Here is a 23,472-nt window from a genome sequence, read left to right as displayed (position 1 = left end):
TCAATAAACATGTTATATTCTTTTGGAACTGGCCTATCGCCACTGTCAATATCACTGTAGCATAACGACTGTCTAGTTCACAGTGCTTTCAAGAACTATAATCTCTTAATGTAACTAATAGCCATAATATTTTTCCTTTAATTCACATCGTGTGCAAAATAGTCAAACGTAGCATAAGCGCAACGTGGTATTCCTTAACAATGCACACACTAATACATGTGCAAATATGAACATAGAAAGAATAAGTCGCACGCAAGCTGTCTTATTACAAGCCCACGAAACTACCAATCTACGGTTGCGTACTAGTCTGCATAAAACGAGTCAGGGTCATTTGCTTCTTGGATGGATGCGCCTGGCTTTGAAAGTGCGGCCTCTTCACTGACGTAGCTGCTACAGGGTTGTGAGCTCGAGCAATGCCTGGGGACGGTGGACAGATAGCTTCCACGTCGTCATTCGGAATGTACATTGGTGTCTTTGGTGCCGCCGACCAACATTCTTCGTCGTCTTCGTCTGAGCTCCTGCTTCTGGCAGGCAGATTTGCTGGACGCTGGCTGGGTGGGAAGACTCTCACTGGCAGCGGAGAGAACAGGTCTCGTATGAAATTCACGCAAGAACGGTCTACCAGCTCGTTGCTAAGGCAGAGCCTCTTGCGTTCTGCCAGGGCAGCCGGTAGTTTCAGCGTTCCATGACGCTCGTGATAACAGCGCAGTTTTTCGCAATTGATTTCCAGGAGACTTTGCATCACTCTTCGTTCTTCTTCGTCTCTTGGATCTTCCATTCTTTCGCTTTGCTCAGCCATTTCCTTCTCCATAGCTAAAAGCCACGGCTTCCCAAATGCTGTTCTGATCCTTTCCTGTTCCTGATCTTCTTGAAAGGCAGCGAGGTCCCTTCGAATCGGTGTGGGCAGCGGCTCGTTATGGTCGTGCGGGAGCAACGACACGTGCTCCACCGACACTCCCCTCGTTTGTAAGAAGTGTTGCCTCTTCTTATAGCACCTTTCTTCAACCCTTTTCAGCCTTTCCTTTTCAGCGAGATGACTTTCTAACATGTGGCTCAGTTGGCGGTGACGTAGAGAGCCAGGTGAGCATTGTGCCAGCCTAGCTTTCAAGGTCGTCAGGGTCTCGTCTTCATCGGAATCGCCGACATCTTCAATGGCGTCCTCTTCAGAGCTTTCTTCTCGGGATTGCGGTTCTGTCAGAAGGCCGCAACTCTGTTCTCGTCTACAATCGCCCTGGGCGGTTTCGTCGACTTCTTCGTCTATTAAAGAAACGCTCAAAATGTTGCGCAACTCCTCCTCAGGCATACCACTTTCGTGCACAGTGGGCATTGTACTGGCCTGACTGCTCGGGCTGTCTCCTACGATATTGTGCGCCCACACAATGCAATCCATAGCATGTTTCCTCAGCCACTTGTTTGCTTCAGGTTCGACACGAGGAAGACTCTTGAAGTGGTACTTGCGCAGGCGTTTGTCTATAGCTTGATTGTGAGCTGCACCAAAATCCATTTCCATCTGGCAAGTTATGTACATGGTCGCAGTGCAATGGAAACCTTGAGCCTTTTTCCACTTCGCGTCGTGCGACGTGAAGCCCCCTTGACATATGATTTTCCAGTCATCTATGTCGAGCAGGGTGGCATATGCCTCGTCTAGGAAGATAACCTCTGTCAGGTTGTCGATCATAGCCTTGTTGAAACTCTTTTGCTTCGTGACGCGAGCAATTCGGCTTAGGGGAATGATCTGAAAAACAGGTGAGAAGAGGCTGGTCTTTCCGCTGTCAGCTGAGCCAATAGCACACAGCACAGGCTGTTTGTGGTCTTTGGGACGGAACAACGTCAGGAAATTTGCACAAAACTGCCGAATTTCATCTTCTGTTAGGCTGTTCCTTAGGATTGCCTCAAAATATCTTGGCTCCGGGTCCTTGAGTCGGTCGTAGTCCACAAACGCGCGTGGAGTTGTGAGACCCTTCTGTTGAAAAGAGCCAAAACAAAAGCACATCAGACAGTGCTACAGATCGTAAAGATTGGGTTTGAAAATTTGATTGTATCTTCTTATTTAAATGTTAAAACAGTCCAGTGTATTCTTCTCACCTGAGATTCTGAGATAATCCCTTGGACGAACGACCCAGAGGAAAAGCTCCAAAACCACCCGTCTTGTACTTCGATCAGGTCTCTGTCAATCTTAATTTGGCGTATGAAAGAGCTTTCTGGCTCGCTTAGTATGGGCAGAACACGTTGAATATGCTGGACCAGACGGTCTTTGAACGCTTCGTTTCCCATTAGGCTGTGGAGGAACGTTTTCATGGTACACAGATACTGGAACGTGAACTGCGATTTGGCCGCCAGTTTGTACACCTCGCCGCGATACACAGCATACTGCAGCTTTTTCATCACAATTTGTATATCGTTGCACAGGACTGTTACTGGACAGGATAGGGGTTTGTGCGGCGGATCTGGTAGTGCTGTCTGCGATGTACTTTGCAGGTTGTTATCAAATCCAAAGGTGTCTAACACGAGACCAGCTCGGCGTAATTCCGAAACGGATGCTGCCATCATCGTTTGAAAACTCTCAAGAACGACACGAAGGCGAACGACATTTTCCGTCGGCGCTGACTCTTGGGATTCTTCGTGGAAGTCACCATGAAGCTCCTCTTGCAGAGCCCTGCCAATCAAAACAAAAGGTTTTGCTTACGTAAGGCAATGCAATATCTCCCTGGTATTACTTTGTGAAAGTGAACTGCTGAAATCAAACTCGCGATGTTTTGAAAATGAGAAGATAAAAATTGATCAATTATCGATAATCGAATAACAGTCTCTTTTCACCGGGCAATGAAGCATGATTACTTTGATTTTTCAATGATGAATAGCATTTTTTACCTTTCTGACTATTTATGTTTGTTTATTATATATTTACTTTCATTAGCGTGCAATTTAACAGAAATTCAAAGAATATAAATTGGTAAAATTAATTTACTCACCCGAGGCAATGCTGGTACGATGACTCCACTAGTTGCATTAAGCAGAGGTTTTTGTGGTCCTTAAACACTTGACACAGCTGATTCAGGTTATGACAGCAGTTTTTCTTTCGTGACGCCCTTGATGCATAATATTCCAAACCGCAACTTGCGACAGCTCTTTGGATTCTAAGTACATTAATGACCGAGCCATTGTTTGTTTGGCAAGCCTCCCAGTAAGATATGGCTGGGAATGTTTGCTTTCCCGGCGATGAAAGCTGGGACGCATTGACGGGCGATTCGTCATTCGATTCGTCACTCTCTCTGGTCTCCTGCAATTGTGGCCTTTTTCGCTTCTTGCTGTCCAATGTTGACGTACTTATCGCCGAAAAAAAGAAGCAAATTTCCGCCAATTTTGACAAGGTTAAATCGCATTCGTCGCGTTTCTCGCATATCCAGTTCCATGCTCTTTCTATTTCGGCGTCGCTAACCCGCCAAACGCACTTAAAAGCAACAACCGAACACAGCTTTTCAACCCTCGCAACTATCTCGCACTCCGCCTTATCTCTTATTGCCTTGCTATTTAACTGAGAGCAAGGTTTGCTCATCTTGCCACATGAACATGAGCATGAACTGAGCCGTTTGAAGTTCTGACTACCCTTAAATACTGTTCCGTCACAAACATGAACAAATTTTCATTCTCAAACCCGCCGGAGAGAATAGCAGAGCAAATCACAGGTGAAAGATTGAGAACTCCATTTGATCACCACCAATAGCTTTGCAATATTCTTTTTCTCTAAATTCTTTCGTTGAGCTCAAAAACAAATAATGGCTTTCACCTAAACACTCCACAATACAAATCTCCAAAACAAGTTAATGCTTTAATACATTTGATGAAGAAAAGATTACATAAGCGTTATGTAACCTATCAATAACTTTGATATTTCTGACAAATTTCTTGTGGTTAGTTCCTTTTGAAAATAATAACGGAAAAAAGCTGATAAAGTTAAACAAATGTATTCATGCGTATGTGATGTGATGAACAATAATAAGTTGATGAGGTGAATCTTACTCTTGGCGTGTATACTGGGTATGGCGTATACTACGGATATGGCAAGAGTTGATTAACAAATTTACTCAAACCCGCTATATACGCTTAAACCGGTATATACGCCAACAACAGAGAAAGATCATTGCAACAACTCATTAGCATGCAGTAGGCACATTTCACTCTGTACATGGCGTGTTTACCGGGTTTAGCATATAAAGCGTATATGAGATGAATTAATTAACATCAACTACTACTACTACTACTACTACTACTACTACTACTACTACTACTACTACTACTACTACTACTACTACTACTACTACTACTACTACTACTACTACTACTACTACTACTACTACTACTACTACTAATAATAATAATAAATAAAATTAATTATTATTATTATTATTATTATTATTAGTAGTAGTAGTAGTAGTAGTAGTAGTTGATGTTAATTAATTCATCTCATATACGCTTTATACGCTAAACCCGGTAAACACGCCATGTACAGAGTGAAATGTGCCTACTGCATGCTAATGAGTTGTTGCAATGATCTTTCTCTGTTGTTGGCGTATATACCGGTTTAAGCGTACATAGCGGGTTTGAGTAAATTTGTTAATCAACTCTGGCCATATCCGTAGTATACGCCATACCCAGTATACACGCCAACAACAGAGTAAGATTCACTTCATCAACTTACCTTTCATTTTTACTGTAAGTATTTTGATACTTACAGATCAAAACGTGATAGGGAACAGAAATTTTGGGAAACGATCCTCCTCCTCCTCCTCCTCCTCCTCCTCCTCCTTCTCCTCCCCCCTCCTCCTCCTCTTACTCTTCCTCCTTTTCCTCCTCATCCAATTCCTCCTTCTCCTCCTCCTCCTTCACCTCCTCTTCCCCCCTCCTCCTCCTCCTCCTTCTCCTCCCCCCTCCTCCTCCTCCTCTTCCTCCTTTTCCTCCTCATCCGATTCCTTCTCCTCCTCCTCCTCCTCTTCCTCCGCTCCTCCTCCTCCCCATTTGGCCTAATAACCCTACCCGCCCTTTCATGCTAAAAAAAAAAAAAAAAGAAAAAAAAAAAATAGAATCAGCAACGCCACATGCTTGTTGCACACCGTACAAAGTAGCAGAGAGCCTTTTGCTCTTAAAGTGAAGGGAATGTAAGATAGACCCTCTAATAACCCTCACAATATCAACCACGCCAATGGAGAAATTGACCAACTAGGAAATATTTCAAAATAAAGGGAGTGCCATGCAGTTATTTGCCATTTTTTTAAGTTTAGTCGAGTGACTGAGCACGCGAATTGCGAGTTGATTTTTAGCACGCACTCGCGTGCTCTTCCACTCAACACACCAGAGAAAAATGAGAGACTACTCGTTGACCTTTTTTGAAGAGAATCTTTCAACGGAACCACGTATTCAAATTCAGTTCACACTCTAAGAGATATTAACACCATTCTGACCGATATTAAGAGGATCTTTAACACATCCAATAATATATCCAATATATATTCCTTTGATGTCCGTAATATGGAAAGATGACGTCATATCACAGGGAAATGACGTCAATATTTCTGCATAGCGGCCACCTTGAGTCCTCCATCTTGAGTCCGCCATCTTGAGTCTGCCATCTTGAGTCCGCCATCTTGGAGTTCCTGAATCTTACCGAGCGTTAGAAAATCACCAGACATAGTTAAAGTAGTCAAAATCGACAAAGACCTAATTTATTTAGAAAAAAAGTAGAAAAGTAGAAGCAGTACCGCTATAAAATGTCCTACCAGATTGTTAATTTTAAGAAATTAGCATTGACCAAATTTGGAGTTCATACTTCAATGTTTATTGATACAAGCGTTCAAAAGTTGGCGAAGTCCTTTAAAAAAAAACAAAATATGAAAGTGAAATTGCATCGGCTACACATTGCGGAAACCAAAAGCTGAATAAATATATCTAAACCTCCAAAATTGTTCCTACACCCTCAAAGAGGACGCGAAGCATCCGCGGAATTGCAAGCTGACGATTAAACTACTTCCTATTGCTATTTACCGAAATAACGATTGAGCAGTGCGTTGGACCTCGTCGACCACGTGACCGAAAGTAACGATAGCCCTGGGGCAGAGATGGAACTGTGAGCGAGTTTCAAATCAGTTATCTGACAGCTATTTTTTAAAAGCCGTTGATGTTAAACAAAAAGTCAGGGGAAAGCTCTATGGAATGTGAGTTATCATGGTCACTGAAAATGGCCGTGGTTAAATTGGCTTTCCAAATCAGGATCACATGTCAAATGAAAGAGGTGTGCTCATGTAAATTGCCGACTTATACTGTGTTTTTTAGTAAATGACATTCTATAGCCGTGCCATAAAGACCTTTTTGCTAAAGGTTTTTCGTTAGATTCAAAAACCGCAGTGTGCAAATTTTGTAGAACTACTTTAGTCGCGTGACTTAGCGCCTTCGTTTTGACGTCTTTGATTGGTTTTAAATGTTTTCAATGTGTCTTTTTAGTGGCTTTTCTGTCAACTAATCTGTTATTACAAACTAGAGTGTGCATTCTAATTTCATGGGACAAGGACGAGAGACTAAAAGTATTTGCCTCTATACTTTTTTTAGAGTGCCCAGTTACAGCTAAATCCACGTACAAAAGTTTAAATCTCCTTGCGTGCCGCGTTGAAGTTAAGTCGTTCAGTTGCGTCGAAATCTCAGTGGTAGGTCTATCGACCTTGGTCGATGACACAAGCGATAATCAAGTATCTTTTTAAAAAGAATGTTTATGTAAACATACAATAAACGAGATCAAAACAAAACAAATTGCCCCGAGCTAGAGCATCCCGCCAATTTAATTACAATTATACGGACCAAGGCTGATGCTATTGTGATCTGGAGCGATTTTTGATTGTCGCGTTGATGGAATTTGTAAACTAAACTTCGAGATTTTATTAAGTTCTTTCTTCAGCGTTCAATGACGTCTATATCTGCTCAAGAGATAATACAAGAGTTGTTTCTAAAAATACACAAAATGAGTTTTTAAAACTCATATAAACACGTAGTGGGTCAAAATGGCTTTTAAAATTGCATCAGACGTAAATTAAAGGCTTTATTTTGATTGCCAATGAATGATCTTAACGCCTGCTGCATCTTTTAAAGGAGTATCATTAAAAATATCCATTACAATTAAAAACAACCGATAAACACGTAGGCTTCCAAGTAACTTCAAAATCTGTTTCTCTTTTTGTCGTCTTCATTATTATAAAAGTACTGATAATGAAGTAACCGTCTTCTTATTGTTTTTGTTTGGATCGCTAAGTGATTTCCGGAATAGCTTCAGGCTGGTCGAACCACTTCCTATGTTCCTTTCAAGGCCCCGCTAACAGTTGAATTGAGTCAAGTAATTAACTTTTTTTTTTCTCACATATTAGATGTCAGTTATTTGCAAGATCCGACAGTTTCTGCAAAGTATGCGCCAAATTAGTTCAAAAGCTGACTCACGCATCGAAAAGACTTCCTCCTAAAATCGAATTAAAACATGGTCACGCCCCCCCCCCCCCCCCCTCGACCGATTTCTCGTTCACCGCCTTACCAACAGCAACATAAACATTTGAAGTGTTTTGTTTTGTTTACTTGTGTATATATTTGTTTTAAATCGATAAAATGCGGTCATGAGTAATATTTTCGTAATACCTGATTGAACAAAATGTAATTTGACTGTATATTAACCGTCCCTCACTGGACTCCTTAGTAGTTGTGAGAACCACGTCGTTCAGTTTGATGCTTGTCTGTAATTAACTTATGTTCACTTTTGTTCAGACTCATACAACTCACGATAAATGAAAAAACACACTTATCGGCGACTTAAACAGTTAACTCACGGTTTACGCATCTTGAAAAGTTATCCTAAGTCCGTCGTTTTTAATCCGTGTTAATCTTCTCCATCCTTAATCATCCTTGTTCCTTTGTGGTCAGTTATTGTCCCTTTGGTGATTTTCTGTCTTAGTAAACTACTACTTTCAGTTCTCCTTCAATTTAGAAGTAATTTTGTACTGGCCAAAAGAACTCAAGAAGGCCGTCCCTGAGCTCCTTTCAGTTATAAATCAAGATCAACATAGTAACCAAGTTTATGGAACATTTTTATTCAAACCGGAGACATGAAAAAGCAAAATTCATAATTAACCATGATTAACTAATTACCTTTTAAAGCCAGTCATACGATCGTACGATTGTACGATCGAGGTGATTAATTTCAATGTAATCTTTTCGTAAGTGGAGGGAAACTTTTGAGTACGCGACCATTCAAATGAAAGCTATTGGGCAGTACTCTCATGTGGTACTGTTTATTATGCTGTACAAGTTGATTTTAACGTTTAAGTCTGTGAATGAAAACCTAATGTGTGACCATTCAAACGCAAGCTATTGAGCAGTACTTTAATGTGGTACTGTTTGTTATGTTGTACAGGGTGGTTCTAACTTTTAAGTCTGTGGATGAAAACCTAATGTGTGACCATTCAAATGCAAGCTATTGAGCAGTACTTTCATGCGGTACTGTTTATTATGCTGTACAAGGTGGTTCTAACTTTTAAGTCTGTGGATGAAACCCTAGTGTGTGACCAAATGAAAGCTATTGAGTAGTACTTCCTGATGTCGTTTTGTGCATCATCCTGTATAAATTGGCTCTAACTTTTATACCTAGTGCAAGATCATTACAATGACATGACCTGAACTGGTTAATTCTTTCACTTGGCATTGTCCTGGTTTTCAGGTTTTAACTGTGAAAAAAAACCCAGTGTTTTATGCAAGCGGAACTAACTCTCCTCTAACAATCGGTCTGAGGAAGAACTAACAATGATTCTAGTTTATCTAGTTCAATGGTTAAATTGCATTCGTAGAAGAAAATCTTAATCGTAATATTACAGTTATGGTTAGAAACGTTCTCTTCCAATGCAATTGGATTGGCGCTCAGGCATTCGGTGATATTTTCCTCTTCGTGACGTCTGCTAAATGTTCCAACATAAGATAAACTGCTGTGAGTGTCATAGTCAGAATGAGGAATACTTAATTTATCACATTTCTTGTCGTCATGAAAAGATTTTCCTTGATCTGCAAAGCTGACGGAATGTTTTGAGCCTTGGATGGACCCTCGAGGTGTCAATGCAGGAGTGCTTTGCAATGATCCTCGTGGTGTCAGCCAAGATGGAGTCATCTTTCCATTCCTATCCCACGCGGTAGCCTCATTGGCGGGTGTTGACGCGCCATCTTTGCAAGACGAGGGATGCCGAAAGAAGGCCAGAAATCCTCGGTGGAAATCGCGGCTGAACTTGTAAAAGATGATTGGATTCAGACAACTGTTTGCGTATGTGAATAAACGGCATACCACCGCTATTGTGGGGTACAGTCTATGGTTCACCCCTCCGGCAAATTCTCCCCAAATCCATAAGACTTCGATAGGTAGTGTGAAAACCGCGAAGACCACGACTATTCCAATAAACACCTTGGTGATCTGTGCGTTTTGTTCATTGTGTTTGCAAAAATGTCTTTCTAAAGAATCTCGCGAGCAACCGAGTTCACGCGGGTCAAGGACGCGTTTGGGTGAAGTATTTCTGTTTCCCGTGGAATTTGCTGACGAAACCGAATAAGAACGCGCTCTTTGCGTCGAGACAAAAAGATTACGCGCGGCGAAGATATACATGGCAGCCATGAACACGAGCGGACCTGCGTACTGCGCGAAGAACAGAACAAATGTGTATATCTTGGGAAGCAACTTGTTTGGCCAGGATTCGATGCATTGAACGCTTGGAGACAGCTGTGAGGTTATAACATGAGGAATGATCAATATGGCGGAGCAGCAATGTACGAACGCGATAAGAAGTTTCACAGTTCTTTTGTCGAGGCGCTGTTTAAAAGGATGCATGAGCGTTCTGTACCGATCCAGTGAGATTGCAGCTAGTGTTAGGGACGAAGACGTCGTGAAAAACGTTGCCGCTGCTGGGAGAAGTTTGCACAATGCTGGTCCAAGGACCCACGTGTTCTCCGTCTCTACCAGCATCATTTCGAGTGGGATGCTTATGAGGGGAGTCAGCAAATCACACAGCGCCAGGTTCACAATAAATAGATTTCCTGGCAAGCGTTTCATGTGTTTGAACTTGCAAATTATTATTATAACCATAGTGTTGCCAACAGAGCTAAGGATGAGTATTGCGACGTATAGAAACATCTTTGTCACTTCGAACGCTGACGGTTCTGAATAGGAGCCTGTTGGTTCGGCTGACTCAGTAGAAAGATTCATCTTTTTAGTTGATGCGAGCTTGCTACGTAAGACTCTGAGGAACGGAGTTCAGTTGTAACTCGTAGCCTTGTTAAAAGCTTTCAGCGTTGATTAACTGCTGTAAAGATCTTTTCCTCTTCGCTCACGTTCCGCAAATTAAAAAGGGCGAAAACAGGATGTGGAATCTCAACGCGGTATGGCTAAAACATGCTTTTACGTACGTGTTTACATCCTTGAACTTATAACGTAATTTTAGCCTGCTAGGTGATATTACTAACATGTCATAACTAATTTTTAGTGCTCAGTCAAACACATGGCACTCCGTCTAGCCAGTATTTAAGAACTTTCCTTGTTTATAGCAAAAGAAAACCCTGGTTGTTTGCGACATGAATATGAAATTTTTTCTGAGAAGATTAAGAATTAATTTTCAATTCTCACTGATTAAAAGCTTTACAATTGATCATATTAGGGCACCAAGTAGCGCGATTGGTAATTATATACAGGTGTTTTCCACGTCAGCCCCATTTTACCACGATTATTACAGAGATATGAGAGTTTATTTGAAGGTGTTTAATAAAGGTCGCTGATAAAACACCCTTGAAAGTTCCATGTACGAACACCGCACGGAATTAAGCAATGTTGTGTGGTAGGTCATTTCATGAAACGTACAAATGCTTTGAATATTAAAATTAAAATTGGTCGCCACAAAACAAATCAAAATATGTAATTATTTAATTATCTAATTAAGCCCGCGAAGTCACGCACATGAAAACAGTAGAATAATATGTAGTTTGCGTTTTGTTAACATATCACTAGTAATATTGATTTTATTGTTCGAATCTCTCCGTGCAGAACACACCCAATTTATTTTCGTTTCTATTACTATTTTTACCCTACATAATTCACTGCGATTTACGACAGTTTAAAACGTTGATGAGTTACCCTTAATTGCGAATTGCGGAAACCCTTCTGAATTAAAATCTCAAATTTGTCAATTCTTTATTTGCATTGGCTAAATTTCCATGCTCCAACTCACAGTTGAAGTTACGCCGATATTAATACCTTCTTTTGTCGTAACCATTGCTAAAATAAACAAGGGCGAGTTGACTTGTTCTGTTTGTGATCCTGACTTTAAAACTAGTTTTTTAGTCTTACGGAGGTGTCAAAGGCGTTTCAATTACGCAGGGAAATAGCCTCCTTGTTTTTAAATGCTAAATAATAGCTGCGTTTATCTGTGCTGTTTAACAGACCTTCATTAGCTATGCAAAAGCATTTGTGATTATAGACAGTTACAGCGATATCGATTACCATTAAGGGTTTCGAGCTTTTAACGAGAAAAGGACGAAATCGTTATCATCTGCCGGTAACAGCGGTTCTTGATTTGAATTTTTGTACAATCAAGATTGACATGTGAATTGTAGAGTTATTTTCAATTCTTTCATCATTGTAAACTGGAGCTATGTAATTGAACATGTTAAATTAATTTGAAATGTATACCTCATTAGAAGGTCATGAACGTTATTTAAATAGCGCTGCGATTAAAAGCACGCAACTGGCGGAAGGCGCCGGCATAGTATTAAACGAGGATTAAAGACTGGAATGGACTCTGGACTCTGGACCGTGGTCAAGATTATTGAAACTAAAATAAATGAAGAAGCGTTTTCAAGTCGAATTACTCAACGCGAGTCGAACCCATGACTTTCTAGAATACCATTCAGACGCTCTAACCACTGAGCTATGGAGGACTCATGGCGAGCATGCAAGGTCGAAAACTACAGGTTCTTGTGGGTGACACATGTCCTGCCATACTACAAAGCCAAGAGATTATCAAGGTAAGAGAGTGAATCCCCCATATAGGTCTTATATCCAAGGTAATCCCTCTTGTGATATTTTGAGACATGGTACACAGTTCTTCCGCAGATGTTACTCGCGCGTTGCGTGGATGTTTTCGTGGAGGATCTGTTTATGTCGTTTCGTTTCGTTTCAAAGAAAAGGAAAACCTCCAACGCTGTGGGGATGTCTTCTTTGATATTTTGATTACAAGCAATCTCGGTTTGTTTTAATACATTTCGAAACTTTACTAGGGAGTTTAAATAAGAGACGGATGTCACCTGCTTAAGCAAAAACAACTGAATGAACGGCAGAGAAATGTTTAGACAAACGAGTGAAAAGCAAACAAACGCCGAAACACAAGCCTGGCAACTGAACAAACAGATGATCGAAAGAAGAGGAAGACGCTCGCTGCCCAAGTAGCAAAAAGCAGTTTAAGCAGCAACGGCAACAACGCCCAAGACAACGTCGATTAAAAAACGACTTAACATTCAACCCACGAATCTCGCGAGAATTTAGATTCATTCAGTCTGTCTATACTGTCAGACAGCGTCAAACTTCGAGAAAGAAATTTTTAAAACTGGCCGTCGTATAATTCACGTTCTCTCTAATATGCAGAGTGTGGCTATTTCACGTTGTTGTTTTGTGACCTTCTGTAAACAACGGCAAAGAAATGAACAAAGAATTATAACGCACGCTTACACAGCCATTGTACTCGCTGCCGTTGCCGTTAAAATTCGCTTATTTAAACTTCCTAAAACCGAAAAAATGGCAAAATAGTGAACAGCCAAACGAGCACAAAACAAACGAAAGCCCGGCCCAACAAAAAGACTGCTGAGAGTGCAGAAAACATCTCGGCCATGAAACGAAATCAAAACACATAAAATGAGGTTCCCGCCATTTCGTCTCAGGTGGTTTTGAGAAAGTCGCTTCAGTTGTCCACGCATCGCGCGAGTAACATCCTCGGAGGAACTGGGTGACATGTCTAAAAATAACTTAAGAGAGATTATCTTGGGCAGAAGGCCTATATGGGGGAGTCACTGTCTTACCTTGCTCTTGACAAGGCTCGATATGTCGAAATGATAAATGTACATAAATGATAACTGAAATGGTGACTGATAAAGTGAAGAGATAATTATTTTATTTTATATTATTGTATTTTATTTTACCATTTTTCGTCTTTTATTTGTTTATTCCTTTTTTTTAATTCCTTTTTTTTAATCCAGAGTCCAGAGTTCAGAGTCCAGAGTCCAGTCCAGAGTCTAGTATTCGTTAATTTTAAATAAGGAAAATGTCTCATAAGCTGATACCCAGTGAGAAAACAGGAACATCTTAGGAGAAAACAGGAACTGCCACACCCTCAATAATGCGAGTCTGTTTCAAATTGATACGCTAAATGCAAATACGAACATTCTAATCTTTTCTTATCTCAGAATTTCTTCTGAAAGGCCTTTCACATATCGCTAAACAGAAATTCCGGGAATTGACGGTTAAAGGCGTTCTTTTATTTATACATGATATCGATATATGTGACCAGAGAATTATCAAATTAAGCACCCTTTACATCCATGATCAATCCGGGCTTCAAACGGTAGGGGCGCATATGGCATCACTCAGTGCAATAAAGAATGTTTTTGAGCATTTTTGCGAGCGCATGGCCTCGCCAATGGTGCCACGCTTAACAAGAATTAGGGTAAAAACAACATCGCTCACAGGAGCCCAATACTGTGGAATGCTGCCATTGACCAAGACAGGGATTTAGCAGACACAAACTAGAAGGACCTGGCCAGGAAAATCCATTCGACCTATATTTTAAAAACGCTGACCCCCGAAGGATACTTCAGTTGCAACGGCCTATTTTAGACCTTCAGATTTTAATTATATTTAGGGAAGTTTAGAATAAGATTTTTCTAAGGGTTTAGAAATGTGTGCATAGCTTTATAGCGTAATTAGTTTTAATCCACTCACAGTTTAATTTTTTCAATGGATTTTAGATGACCTGTATTTATCAAGTATATACTTTGTATGAAGTTTAATTCAATTTATTTTAATTTTATTATGTTTTTTCATGACCCCATAAGCTACTGAACTTCAATTTTAATCGTGCTTTTAAAAATAAAGGCTGTCTGTCTGTCTGCAGTGGCGGATCCAGACCTTGAGCCAAGGGGGGGGGGGGGCGATGTTTTTGTTTCTTGCTTTTTTACACAAAATAAGGGGGGCGGTGCCGGACCCCCGGGAACCCTCCCCTAGATCCGCCACTGGTCTGTCTGTCTATCAGCGAGACTTCTCTATCTCTTTCAGTCCAAGCCATGCAGCTTTCTCCCATTTAAAGCTTAGAGCTTGCATGAGGTTCTCTCCCTGCTGCCTTCCTCCTTGCAGATTTGGGCGGCATGGCTAATCTTTATACCACTCCTGATGCATGATGAAAGTTAGTTTTGCCTAACCGAAATATTGAGCGATTTTAAAGAATGGAACCGTTTGATCAGAAGTGCACATATCAGATTTGTTTTTATTTGCTTAGTGACATCCACACAAGATTGTGATATGGCGATCGAAAAATAAAAAAAAAATTGGGTATCGTTATTTTCCACCGCGTTTTAGCCATCTGAAAACGGCAAATTTCACTTGCGGTTGCACAGAAACCGCGCGAAGTATAGGCATGAGGATACCCAATCGTGACGCGAAATCAATGAGAACAGGCTATGAGAACGTAGGTCGACATAATTTTGGAAGCAAACAAATAGAAACGAAAAAAGTAGATAAACAAATATAAGTGAGAAATGTACACGTTTAAAAGGACGCTGTCACCATTTTTAGCATGATTTTGGAAATATCAAAAAACATATATCGATCATTGGAAGCTGAACAACTTGAATGGTTTTATTTTGTAGAGCCATGAGTACTCGGGAAATGATTAGAACCCATTAGGAAGTGAGGATGACCAACGATGGTGAGGATGGAAATGGATTGCGATATGGATTTCCCAAAAAGCGTCAGGATGTCAGTTTTTTTCAAAATTTCATGTTTGGCTCGAGAATCGTTGAAATTTTACAAAAATGTTTCTTCTTTCTTCAAGAAATTGCTCTTAATGATTTAGTTAGAACTATTTAAGTTCTTATTACATAAATTTAGAGGCCATTTCGTGAATTTATAACAGTTTTAAGCAAATAATTATATTGTGAGAGTGTCCCTTTAAGAAGGATATGCAGACCTTCCTTTTTTTTTACATTACAGCCAGACCAGTCCCCGCGGTTTCTAACCCAATGAGAAGTAAACTTCTACATTTTCAGACGGCTAAAACGTTGCGAAGAGAAAGTGATGTCCAGTTTGTTTTATCCACCTCCATATCTTGATCTGGTGTAGACTCCATCAAGAAAATTAAAAAAAATGGAATCAAAAAAAAATTGTTTCATGTAGGCTTTAAAGTTTGTTTATCAAGTCACTAAATCCGCCATTGCTGGTTCTCATCTTCACGAAGACACTGCGTGAAACGAGCAATCACCTGGCAATTTCGTGGAATTTACGGAGTCGCAATATTCGACGACACTCGGCGAATCGTAGATCGGAACCCGACGCGTGGCACGGAGTCGGATAGTATCATGCTCCAGACACGTATGTCGCGGAACTTTAAGATATGGTACGACTAGGTTATAGTACGGCGGCAGATGGTGAAGATCGCTTCCTGTGACGTCATGACGCGCGTACCACTACGGCTTTCCCGCCGTAGCCTTGCTTTCTACTGTGGGAAAGTGCCTGGTTTCACGTACTCTCCACTACGTGAGTATAAGTCTGCTGTTTACTTCTCATTTTAACGCTTTGTTCACTGTTTGAACAGCCTAGTTTGAAGATAAAGTTCTCAATCATAAAAATCAGTTCTAAGATCATTGTTTTTTTTGCCATTTGTACACAAAATTTGAACGATTTTAACAACTACCGCGAGATGATCAATTCAGTCAGTACCGGGCCGAACAGCCGTAGAAAAGAAAGCTTCGTATGTTCTAAGCTGAGCTATAATTGTTTATTTCTGTTCAAAATGTATTTTATTATAATCGAAAGTTTTGTATTTTCGGGCTTATCACGTAATCGTTGTACGAACAACCTGTCCGTGTCGAAATCGAGCTTTTTTATATCAGAGTTTATATTTTGTTTCGTGGTTGGAATTGCAGGCGGTTCTATCAAGTTCTAAAAGGCAAATCTGAGTTATGGGAGATGTCATTAATCAATCCTATTTCGTATGAAAGTAGAATAATCTCTGGTTTCCTTGAAAGTAGTCATTTTTGTAAAGACACATAGAGACTGCACATACCGTTGCCGTACAGCAAAATATTGAATCATTTGAGTCTGGCGGGTAAAACACCGTTGTCAGCCTAGTCCCTCACGGCCAAAGTAGCCGTAGTAGCACCTCACCGTAGCGTATCTTAAAGTCCCTCATGATGGCCTGGGTACGTCGAGTATGGCTTACCAAGGGAAACAGCCGGCACTTCGATCTTCGTTCGTTCCATACTGGAAGTATGTTGAAGATACATTTCAGTACACATGTATTTTCAACTGATACTGAAGAAGCTCTAAGCCCGAAATAAACGTCTAGTTTACGCTAGCTGAGTTGAAATTTCAAGTCAAGACTGCTTGTACAACCTCTTACCTAGTTCTTTCCTAAAATTCGAAGCAGTCATGAGTTCACCTGCGCGACTAAAAAAAAGGCACAGTCCTTTAATTCGTTGCGTGCACAAAAGTAGCCACTTACATGCAGGCAGATTTCACAGTCACGTTTCGATGTTTCTAAACGCACGATTTCTTTTAAGGCGTCCGATTGCGAGGGAAGTACCGTTTTGAAATTAAGGAACAAATCAAGCGGCTTACTCATTATAAATAAACAAAATACTCATGGTAAATTAAGCCAACGACGAGGCGCCATGATATGGTCACGCCGTTTTTCACTGCGTTTTGTCATCAAAGCTAGCTCGGATGATTGAAAAGTATATCTAATGACGAACGATTAACACTAAGACAATTATAAGAAGATGTGTTAATCGCAAAATATCACGATTTGTCAAAGGCAAATCCTTGTTGTCACCATGTTCAAACTCAAACTGTAAGCCTCACTGAAGAAAGGCATGCCCATTTGTTCCGTGCCTGGCAGCTTTGCTTTAATTCCTGAGTGCCGGGTTGTTCGAAAGGCGGTTAACTAACGCTAACCCAGGATTAAAAGTCAACCGAAGTATAAATTTTTCGTGTTTACAAATATTTTTCACTGCTTATATTTTGTGTAGTTTGATATTACTCCAGCTCAAAACTAAACGACAAGTACGACAAGCTATATAAACAGAAAACTACACCGAAAAGCTAAAATCATATCAGAATTATCGCTAATCCTGGTTTAATCGGGCGTTGAACCACCTGAATTCATACAGATTGGCAGACAGATTTTTTTTTTTTTGCTACAGCCTTCACTTGTTTGTCCAGAAAATCAAATTTTTCGATCTTGTTTGCTCAAGTTGTTCATCTTGCGGTATAGTGTATGTTGTTAGGCTAATCTTTTTTACCGCCTTATCTTTCAATCCACTCTAACTGAAATGAGAACAGTGGTGAGTGCAATTATTAGGCCCTGTCACACTATCGAAAACTACGCCTGAGGAATTTGAAAACGGAGGTTTCACTCTGTAAACGCATCAAATGTTATTTCGTCCACACTACGCCGGAGGAATTTGAAAACGCAGCAATCAGCGCGGTCATTTTGGAATTGCGTTTGAGGAAAACTCGGTCAGGAAAATCAACTGATTATCGTGACGCCATCGCTTTCGAAATACTCCTTTTTCAAAATGTTTTCCATCCACGCGGAAACAGAAAGCCGGCGTTTTTAAATTCCTCCGGTTTGAAGAGCATTTGCGAAAAGCTCCGTTTTCGTGACGGATTAGTATGGATGGTAGGCCTAACCGTAGAAATAAAGCTGCGTTTTCAAATTTCTCCGGGTAATGTGGACGCTAGCGCTGCCGATTCATTCGAATATGAACCCCTCAAGGCGATAGTATCTTAGTAAGTTACACAGGAAATTAACTTGATCGCTATCTTAAATAAAAGCCGCAAATGCAGGGGTAAGCAGTATTGTTTTCCAATTTACGCGGGAAACCACAAATGAAGCCGCTAGCTAATCATAAAATCACTGAAGTTTAGGCACGTAGGTAGGAAAACTTACTGAAAGAACACGAAACAATTTTAATCAAATTAAACAGCGATTGATCGACTAAGGCATAGCTTGTAGGAATTGAAATCTACCTGAATGCGCGGAAGCAGGTCGCAAAGTGAAGCGAAAGCCACCTACCAACAAACAGGTTAAACTGAACGACGTTTTTGAGTTGACTAGCACTTTCTTCCAGTTAACATGTCAATTAAGCATTTTATTTCATTTCAAATCACAAGTTCGCGAAATTGCAAATCAACGGAATTCCTGCGAAACGGTCTGTTGAACAAATCATCCGATTTTTTGTTGAATTTAGTTTTTTTTTTTGTTTGTTTCTCTCGTTAAAAAAACAAACAAACAAACAAACAAGCAAACAAAATATGGAGTCCACTTGTTTATTCTCTTTGGCTAAACTCATTGGATTATCCCTTATGGCAAGTGATTGATACAGAAACGAGGCACACTCCTCTTTTAGCGAATATATCTCCCTTTCAGCATGAGTGTGAAAGCGCAGCGTAAATTACACCTGGAAAACGACATAATCTGTGACTGATTTCAGTAGAGAGACAGCTTTCGTTTCGTTACGCAATCTTAAAGGCAGGAATGTTTATTTTTTCATCAGGGCTATCGACCTCTTTGACCTCTTCTGTCGGCTCACTGATTTAGATGCGCCGGGTTGATTTGTCTACGGAAGCCGTGGTGGTTTTTCAAGAGCTTTTAATTTAAACTGAAAACGATTGCGTGCTACAGTGAAAAAAGTAAAAGGAAATCGAGTTTCCAACACACTCGTGATTGTTTTTGTTTCTCGTGCGATTAACTTGAATAACAACATAAAAATCTCAAACTGCAATTTACTTGCGGGTTAAAAGAGTCGCCTCTTGACAGTGATCGATCTGCGTTTGATTCACTCATACTGTGCGTACAATGAGAAGTCAATGCATGTGTAATTTTATCATTTTAAAAAGTCATATTCCGTGCCGTAGAAAAGAATAAACTACTCCGATAAGAGTTGACCTCCATTGTCCGGGTGTTTGTGTAAGTTTTCAAAGCGATCTTTAATCATTTCTTAATTAATTTCAGCTCATTTCAGCTTTTGTTATGTTGGGAACCCCAGACCAAAGGAAAAACCTCGAAAAGCTTAGTGCTAGGGTAGGAACTCTCGCCTCAAAGCCACTGAAGGAAATTCTACAGTTTATTCTTTTCAAGAAAATAATAAGTCTTTTTAATAACTAACACATCTGAAGACTTCGGATTATTTGAAAGCTCAACAGGTATCAATATCAAATAGACAGAAAATTAAATAAACGAGCCCCTCAAACTCAACGCAATATCCTTTGTAATTAATTACTCTTTGAAAAAAAATTATCCGCATTTTAAACAGTATTTTTAAGTAGATTATTCAGTTAAGTTCAATTAGCCGATCTACAGAGATTTCTAGAAGATTTAATTTCTCAAAAATATTGCGGTAGAAAACTTGAGGTACTAACCCAACTGAGTTAGTCTTCTGTACTACTAATTAGGTGGTTTGAATACGAAACAAAAGTCAGTTCTGCGTGAACAAATTGCTGTTCCGGCACGGTAAGTCAAACTTGACATTAAAACCTTGTATTGTCAAAAAGACTGAACAAAAGCACTTTACAAACAAACATGTCGCCAGGTATTTAAAACAAAGATGGGATCTTTTAATGAAGTCACGATTTGCGAAAAACAAACCAACATTCCAATCGAGAGATTAAATTGAAGGTTCGTGCTTTTAAAAACAAAGCAGTGGGTGGCTTATATGGAGTACAAATTACTTGCAATGTTGACACTGGATTTAAAGGCTCTAAGTTAACTCAAAATAAGTCAGCGCTTTATGTAAACGCAGAGGATATGTGCCTCGTCGATGTACGGTTCTTGTCTTTCAATTGTACATGTGTGATAATTTCATCCGATTAACACGCGCGTACAGACTTGTCTCCGAATGAACTCTTTTTCCAATAGTCAGTTAAAAAAGTACTTTATCCCGCAGTGTCTTGTGTTTGTTTAGAGAATAGTTTCTTTTTCCTCGCACAACTTGGGGTGGAACAGATGTTTGTCGGCATTTTGTTTGGGGAGTGCAAGTTCATGTTGCTTTTCGGACATGACTCCTTTCTCTCCAGCAGTGTCGAGCTCCTTGCAAAGTCTGTTCAATAAAGCTTCGGTTTCGCTGAGCCAGAACAAAGTGTCTCTTTCTGACACGACCTGGAATAGATCTCGACTAGACGACGTGTTCTCATACAAAGATTTACTAGTATGAGGCTTGGTAGAGCTGTTGATGTGTACAGTGTTATCACGGCTTCGCTTCCAAGGTTTGTCCATGGGAGTGTAGAAAGAAGCATTTTTCTGTGATTCATTTCTCTCCGTGAAGTTTTTATTAAGTGGTTTGGAGACAACTCCGTGCCCCAGTTTTGTTCCGGAACTTTTAATTCCATTGGCAATGGCGTTGTCGTGTCGATCGCGATTAGCACCTCCTTTCAGTTCTTTGAAACGCGCGCTGTTTTCTTTCACACCACAGGCCGAGTCTAACGTGGATGTTTGACTCCTGAAGGAGTCTTGGTGAGAGCGGAAATTTGCCCCGAACATAGTTTCGCTTCTTTTAGCTTTTCTTTCTTGATCCCTTTGGTGCGCTTTGCTGCATTGACACTTGACAATTGACAGAAAACCGCGGCGAAAATTTCTATTGCAAACGCCGTAGATAATCGCATTCAACACGGAGTTCGTGTATGTAAATGCTCGGCACAAGAAAACTATGAGTTCTTGATTCCGTTTAAAACCTTTGGTATGGCTAGCGTACTCGTAGCTAAGCCACAGCAGTTGGTGAGGCATCATAAAAATCAGAAAAATAACAACAATCACCAGAAACATTTTCGCGGTCTTCTCATTCTGCATTTTCCTCTTTTGAAGTGAATTTATTGCTTTGTCCGCAGTGGTCTGCAGTAAAGCCTGTCCAGAACCCGATGTCGCGCTGCGAGATCTCTTCGTCTTGCCGGTACTAAGCTCCGCAGCTTTTCCAGTGTTTTTGCAAAGTTTGAGTCCAATCCACGTGTAAACTGTTGACATGACAATCACTGGCAGTCCATACTGTAACACAAAAAGCACAACAGTGTAGACTTTATCAAGGCTGTATCCATCAGGCCAATCTTCATCACAAATGGCGCCTTCTGGAGATTCGTTGTACTCCAGGATGACAACATAGGGAACAACAGCTAAAGCAGAAACAATGTGAATCGAGGCGATTATCTTCAAGCACTTTCCTTTCGTTATGCGGTACTGCAAGTTAAGAGGGCAAATTATCGAGATGTACCTATCCACTGATATGGCCACAAGAGTCAAAGCAGCTGCGTTTGTGGAAAAAGTCGCCAGCGGCCAAATTATCTTGCAAAGAACTCCGCCGTACGGCCAGTAGCCAAGTTCATACTCGGGTAAATCGAAAGTAATGCTGGACACGGTGGTAATTAAGTCGCAGGCTGCTAAATTCGCTGTAAAGAGCATTGGCACCGTCTTCATTTTCCGCAACAAAACAACCGTGAGAATAACCAAAGTATTACCAGTTACACTGAACAGAAAAATCAGAACAAATACACAATATCTTGGCACACGAAGATCCACAAGGCTCGGCGTTTCGTCCGTCGCATTTAGCGCCGATTCTGCACGCGTCCAAATTTCACCGTTGTTTTCGGTAGCGGTGTTCATTTTGTAATGACAGGAATGATAACAGCAGTATTTGACTCCACGACCAAGCGAAACGTTATGAGGTTCGGTTTATCTCAAGACGTAGACGTAACAGCTCAGCGAGTCCAAAGGCGTGACAAGATTTGTCATCGAGAATTACTGCTACGCCCGAAGCGCTAAGCAGGTTTTGCTTGGGATAACGGTTATGTAAAAAGCCAGAGAAAACTGGAATGAAGTCTCGCGATTTGTTGTTTTGAACGAATCTGAAGGCAAAGAAACTGAACGCAGGCCTCTACCCAATATCTACGGGAAACATTTGATGGTGCGTGGATCGAGACGAGATAAATGAAGCCAAAGATAAGAATCTTGTGTGAACCCACTCAACCGCACAAAGGAAAAGAATTTTTCACATTCTCATGTATTGAGTAAACAGTGATTATATACACCATATAACGCCGATTAATAGCTTAGAACTTTCTATTAAACATGGTCACGCGTCCTAACAAAACATAGCGCCTGCACTCGCAGCGATTCAGAAGAGAGCGCAAGTCGATTTAGCCTAATCTGCGTTGTTTCTCTGTGGCATATGCAAAGTGGTATTATGCCAGCATCATCCAGCAGATAATTGGTTATAATTGACGGCTAAATTATATCAGTTGCTATTTAGACGCTAGCTTACAACGAAATGATCGTCAGATAAACTTTGCAAGTTTAGGTTGAAGGACCAGATATCTTTGTCAATGGCCGTTTTAAATGTCATGTTCATTTTGGAAGCGTGGAATAATTAGCAACCCCCCCCCCCCCCCCCCCCGTTGACGTGCATCTTACTTTGAGGGTGTGCTGCGGCGGCAGCTGGGAAAATAAACTAAGATAACCTTATAACCTGTCACGAAATTATTGTAGCAGAGAATGTTTGCTGTCAAGCATGACCTCGGCTAGTTAATTACGAGTTGGCACCCGCTCGTGTCCCGCTGTCAGCGGGAGAGCCGACCTACTTTCTGTTGATGCACCTTCAACTTGTCAATGGATTAGTTAGTTCTCTCGTCTCGGATGGTTGTGCAGTGATATGGCTGCACTGCAAACACTTGACGCAGCTTGTTAATACAAGCCGCTCACTCGCTTTCAAGAGGACACCATTTCCACAATCAATTTGTTTTGTATCATCTCCAGGATCGATTGCCGAACGAGGGCGGCGGAAATCACGTGTTTACAATTAAGTATATTGTGCGTGGATTCAGATTTCTCATATTTCTACGTTGTTCATTTAATCCTTCGGAAAATGTGATTCAGTGAAAAAGGTTATCTCTTTTCTTCTGTGTTTATTACGTTCGTTTTTACATGTCGAAAATCAAGTCTTCATTTTGAAAATTCGAGCTATGTTTTTGTGAGATCTGTTTCTGTCCGCTCCAGATCCAGACCACTCCAGTCCAGTTTCATTAAGTCCAGTCCATTCAATCCAGTGAATCTCGAGACCATCGAGCGATGGCTAAAGTTGAAGGGTAAATGGATCATTTTCACTAAGAGA

The 23,472-nt window shown here is 40.6% G+C and overlaps 3 protein-coding genes across 3 annotated transcripts; all 3 read right to left on the bottom strand.

Moving 5' to 3' along the window:
• Window positions 1-17: 17 nt before the first annotated feature.
• On the bottom strand, window positions 18-4,021 carry LOC149101127 (uncharacterized). The gene is made up of 3 exons (XM_089276104.1): window positions 2,973-4,021; window positions 2,086-2,656; window positions 18-1,963 (listed from the first exon to the last, which is right to left on the bottom strand). The coding sequence occupies exons 1-3, from the start codon at window positions 3,554-3,556 to the stop codon at window positions 290-292; spliced, it is 2,829 nt and encodes a 942-aa protein (XP_089132230.1). The 5' UTR covers window positions 3,557-4,021; the 3' UTR covers window positions 18-289.
• Window positions 4,022-8,097: 4,076 nt separating this feature from the next.
• Window positions 8,098-10,485, bottom strand: LOC110060472 (QRFP-like peptide receptor). The gene has a single exon (XM_020767253.2). It carries the CDS (start codon window positions 10,265-10,267, stop codon window positions 8,798-8,800), a length of 1,470 nt encoding a protein of 489 aa, XP_020622912.2. The 5' UTR covers window positions 10,268-10,485; the 3' UTR covers window positions 8,098-8,797.
• An 8,943-nt stretch (window positions 10,486-19,428) lies between these two features.
• Window positions 19,429-22,530, bottom strand: LOC110060506 (QRFP-like peptide receptor). The gene has a single exon (XM_020767290.2). It carries the CDS (start codon window positions 21,966-21,968, stop codon window positions 20,280-20,282), a length of 1,689 nt encoding a protein of 562 aa, XP_020622949.2. The 5' UTR covers window positions 21,969-22,530; the 3' UTR covers window positions 19,429-20,279.
• Between the last annotated feature and the right edge of the window lie 942 nt (window positions 22,531-23,472).

Source organism: Orbicella faveolata, unplaced genomic scaffold, assembly GCF_042242905.1.
Source record: "Orbicella faveolata isolate gen_17 unplaced genomic scaffold, um_ofav_v1 contig_4, whole genome shotgun sequence".
Lineage (NCBI taxonomy): Eukaryota > Metazoa > Cnidaria > Anthozoa > Scleractinia > Merulinidae > Orbicella > Orbicella faveolata.
This window is presented reverse-complemented; position numbering and strand designations above follow the sequence as displayed.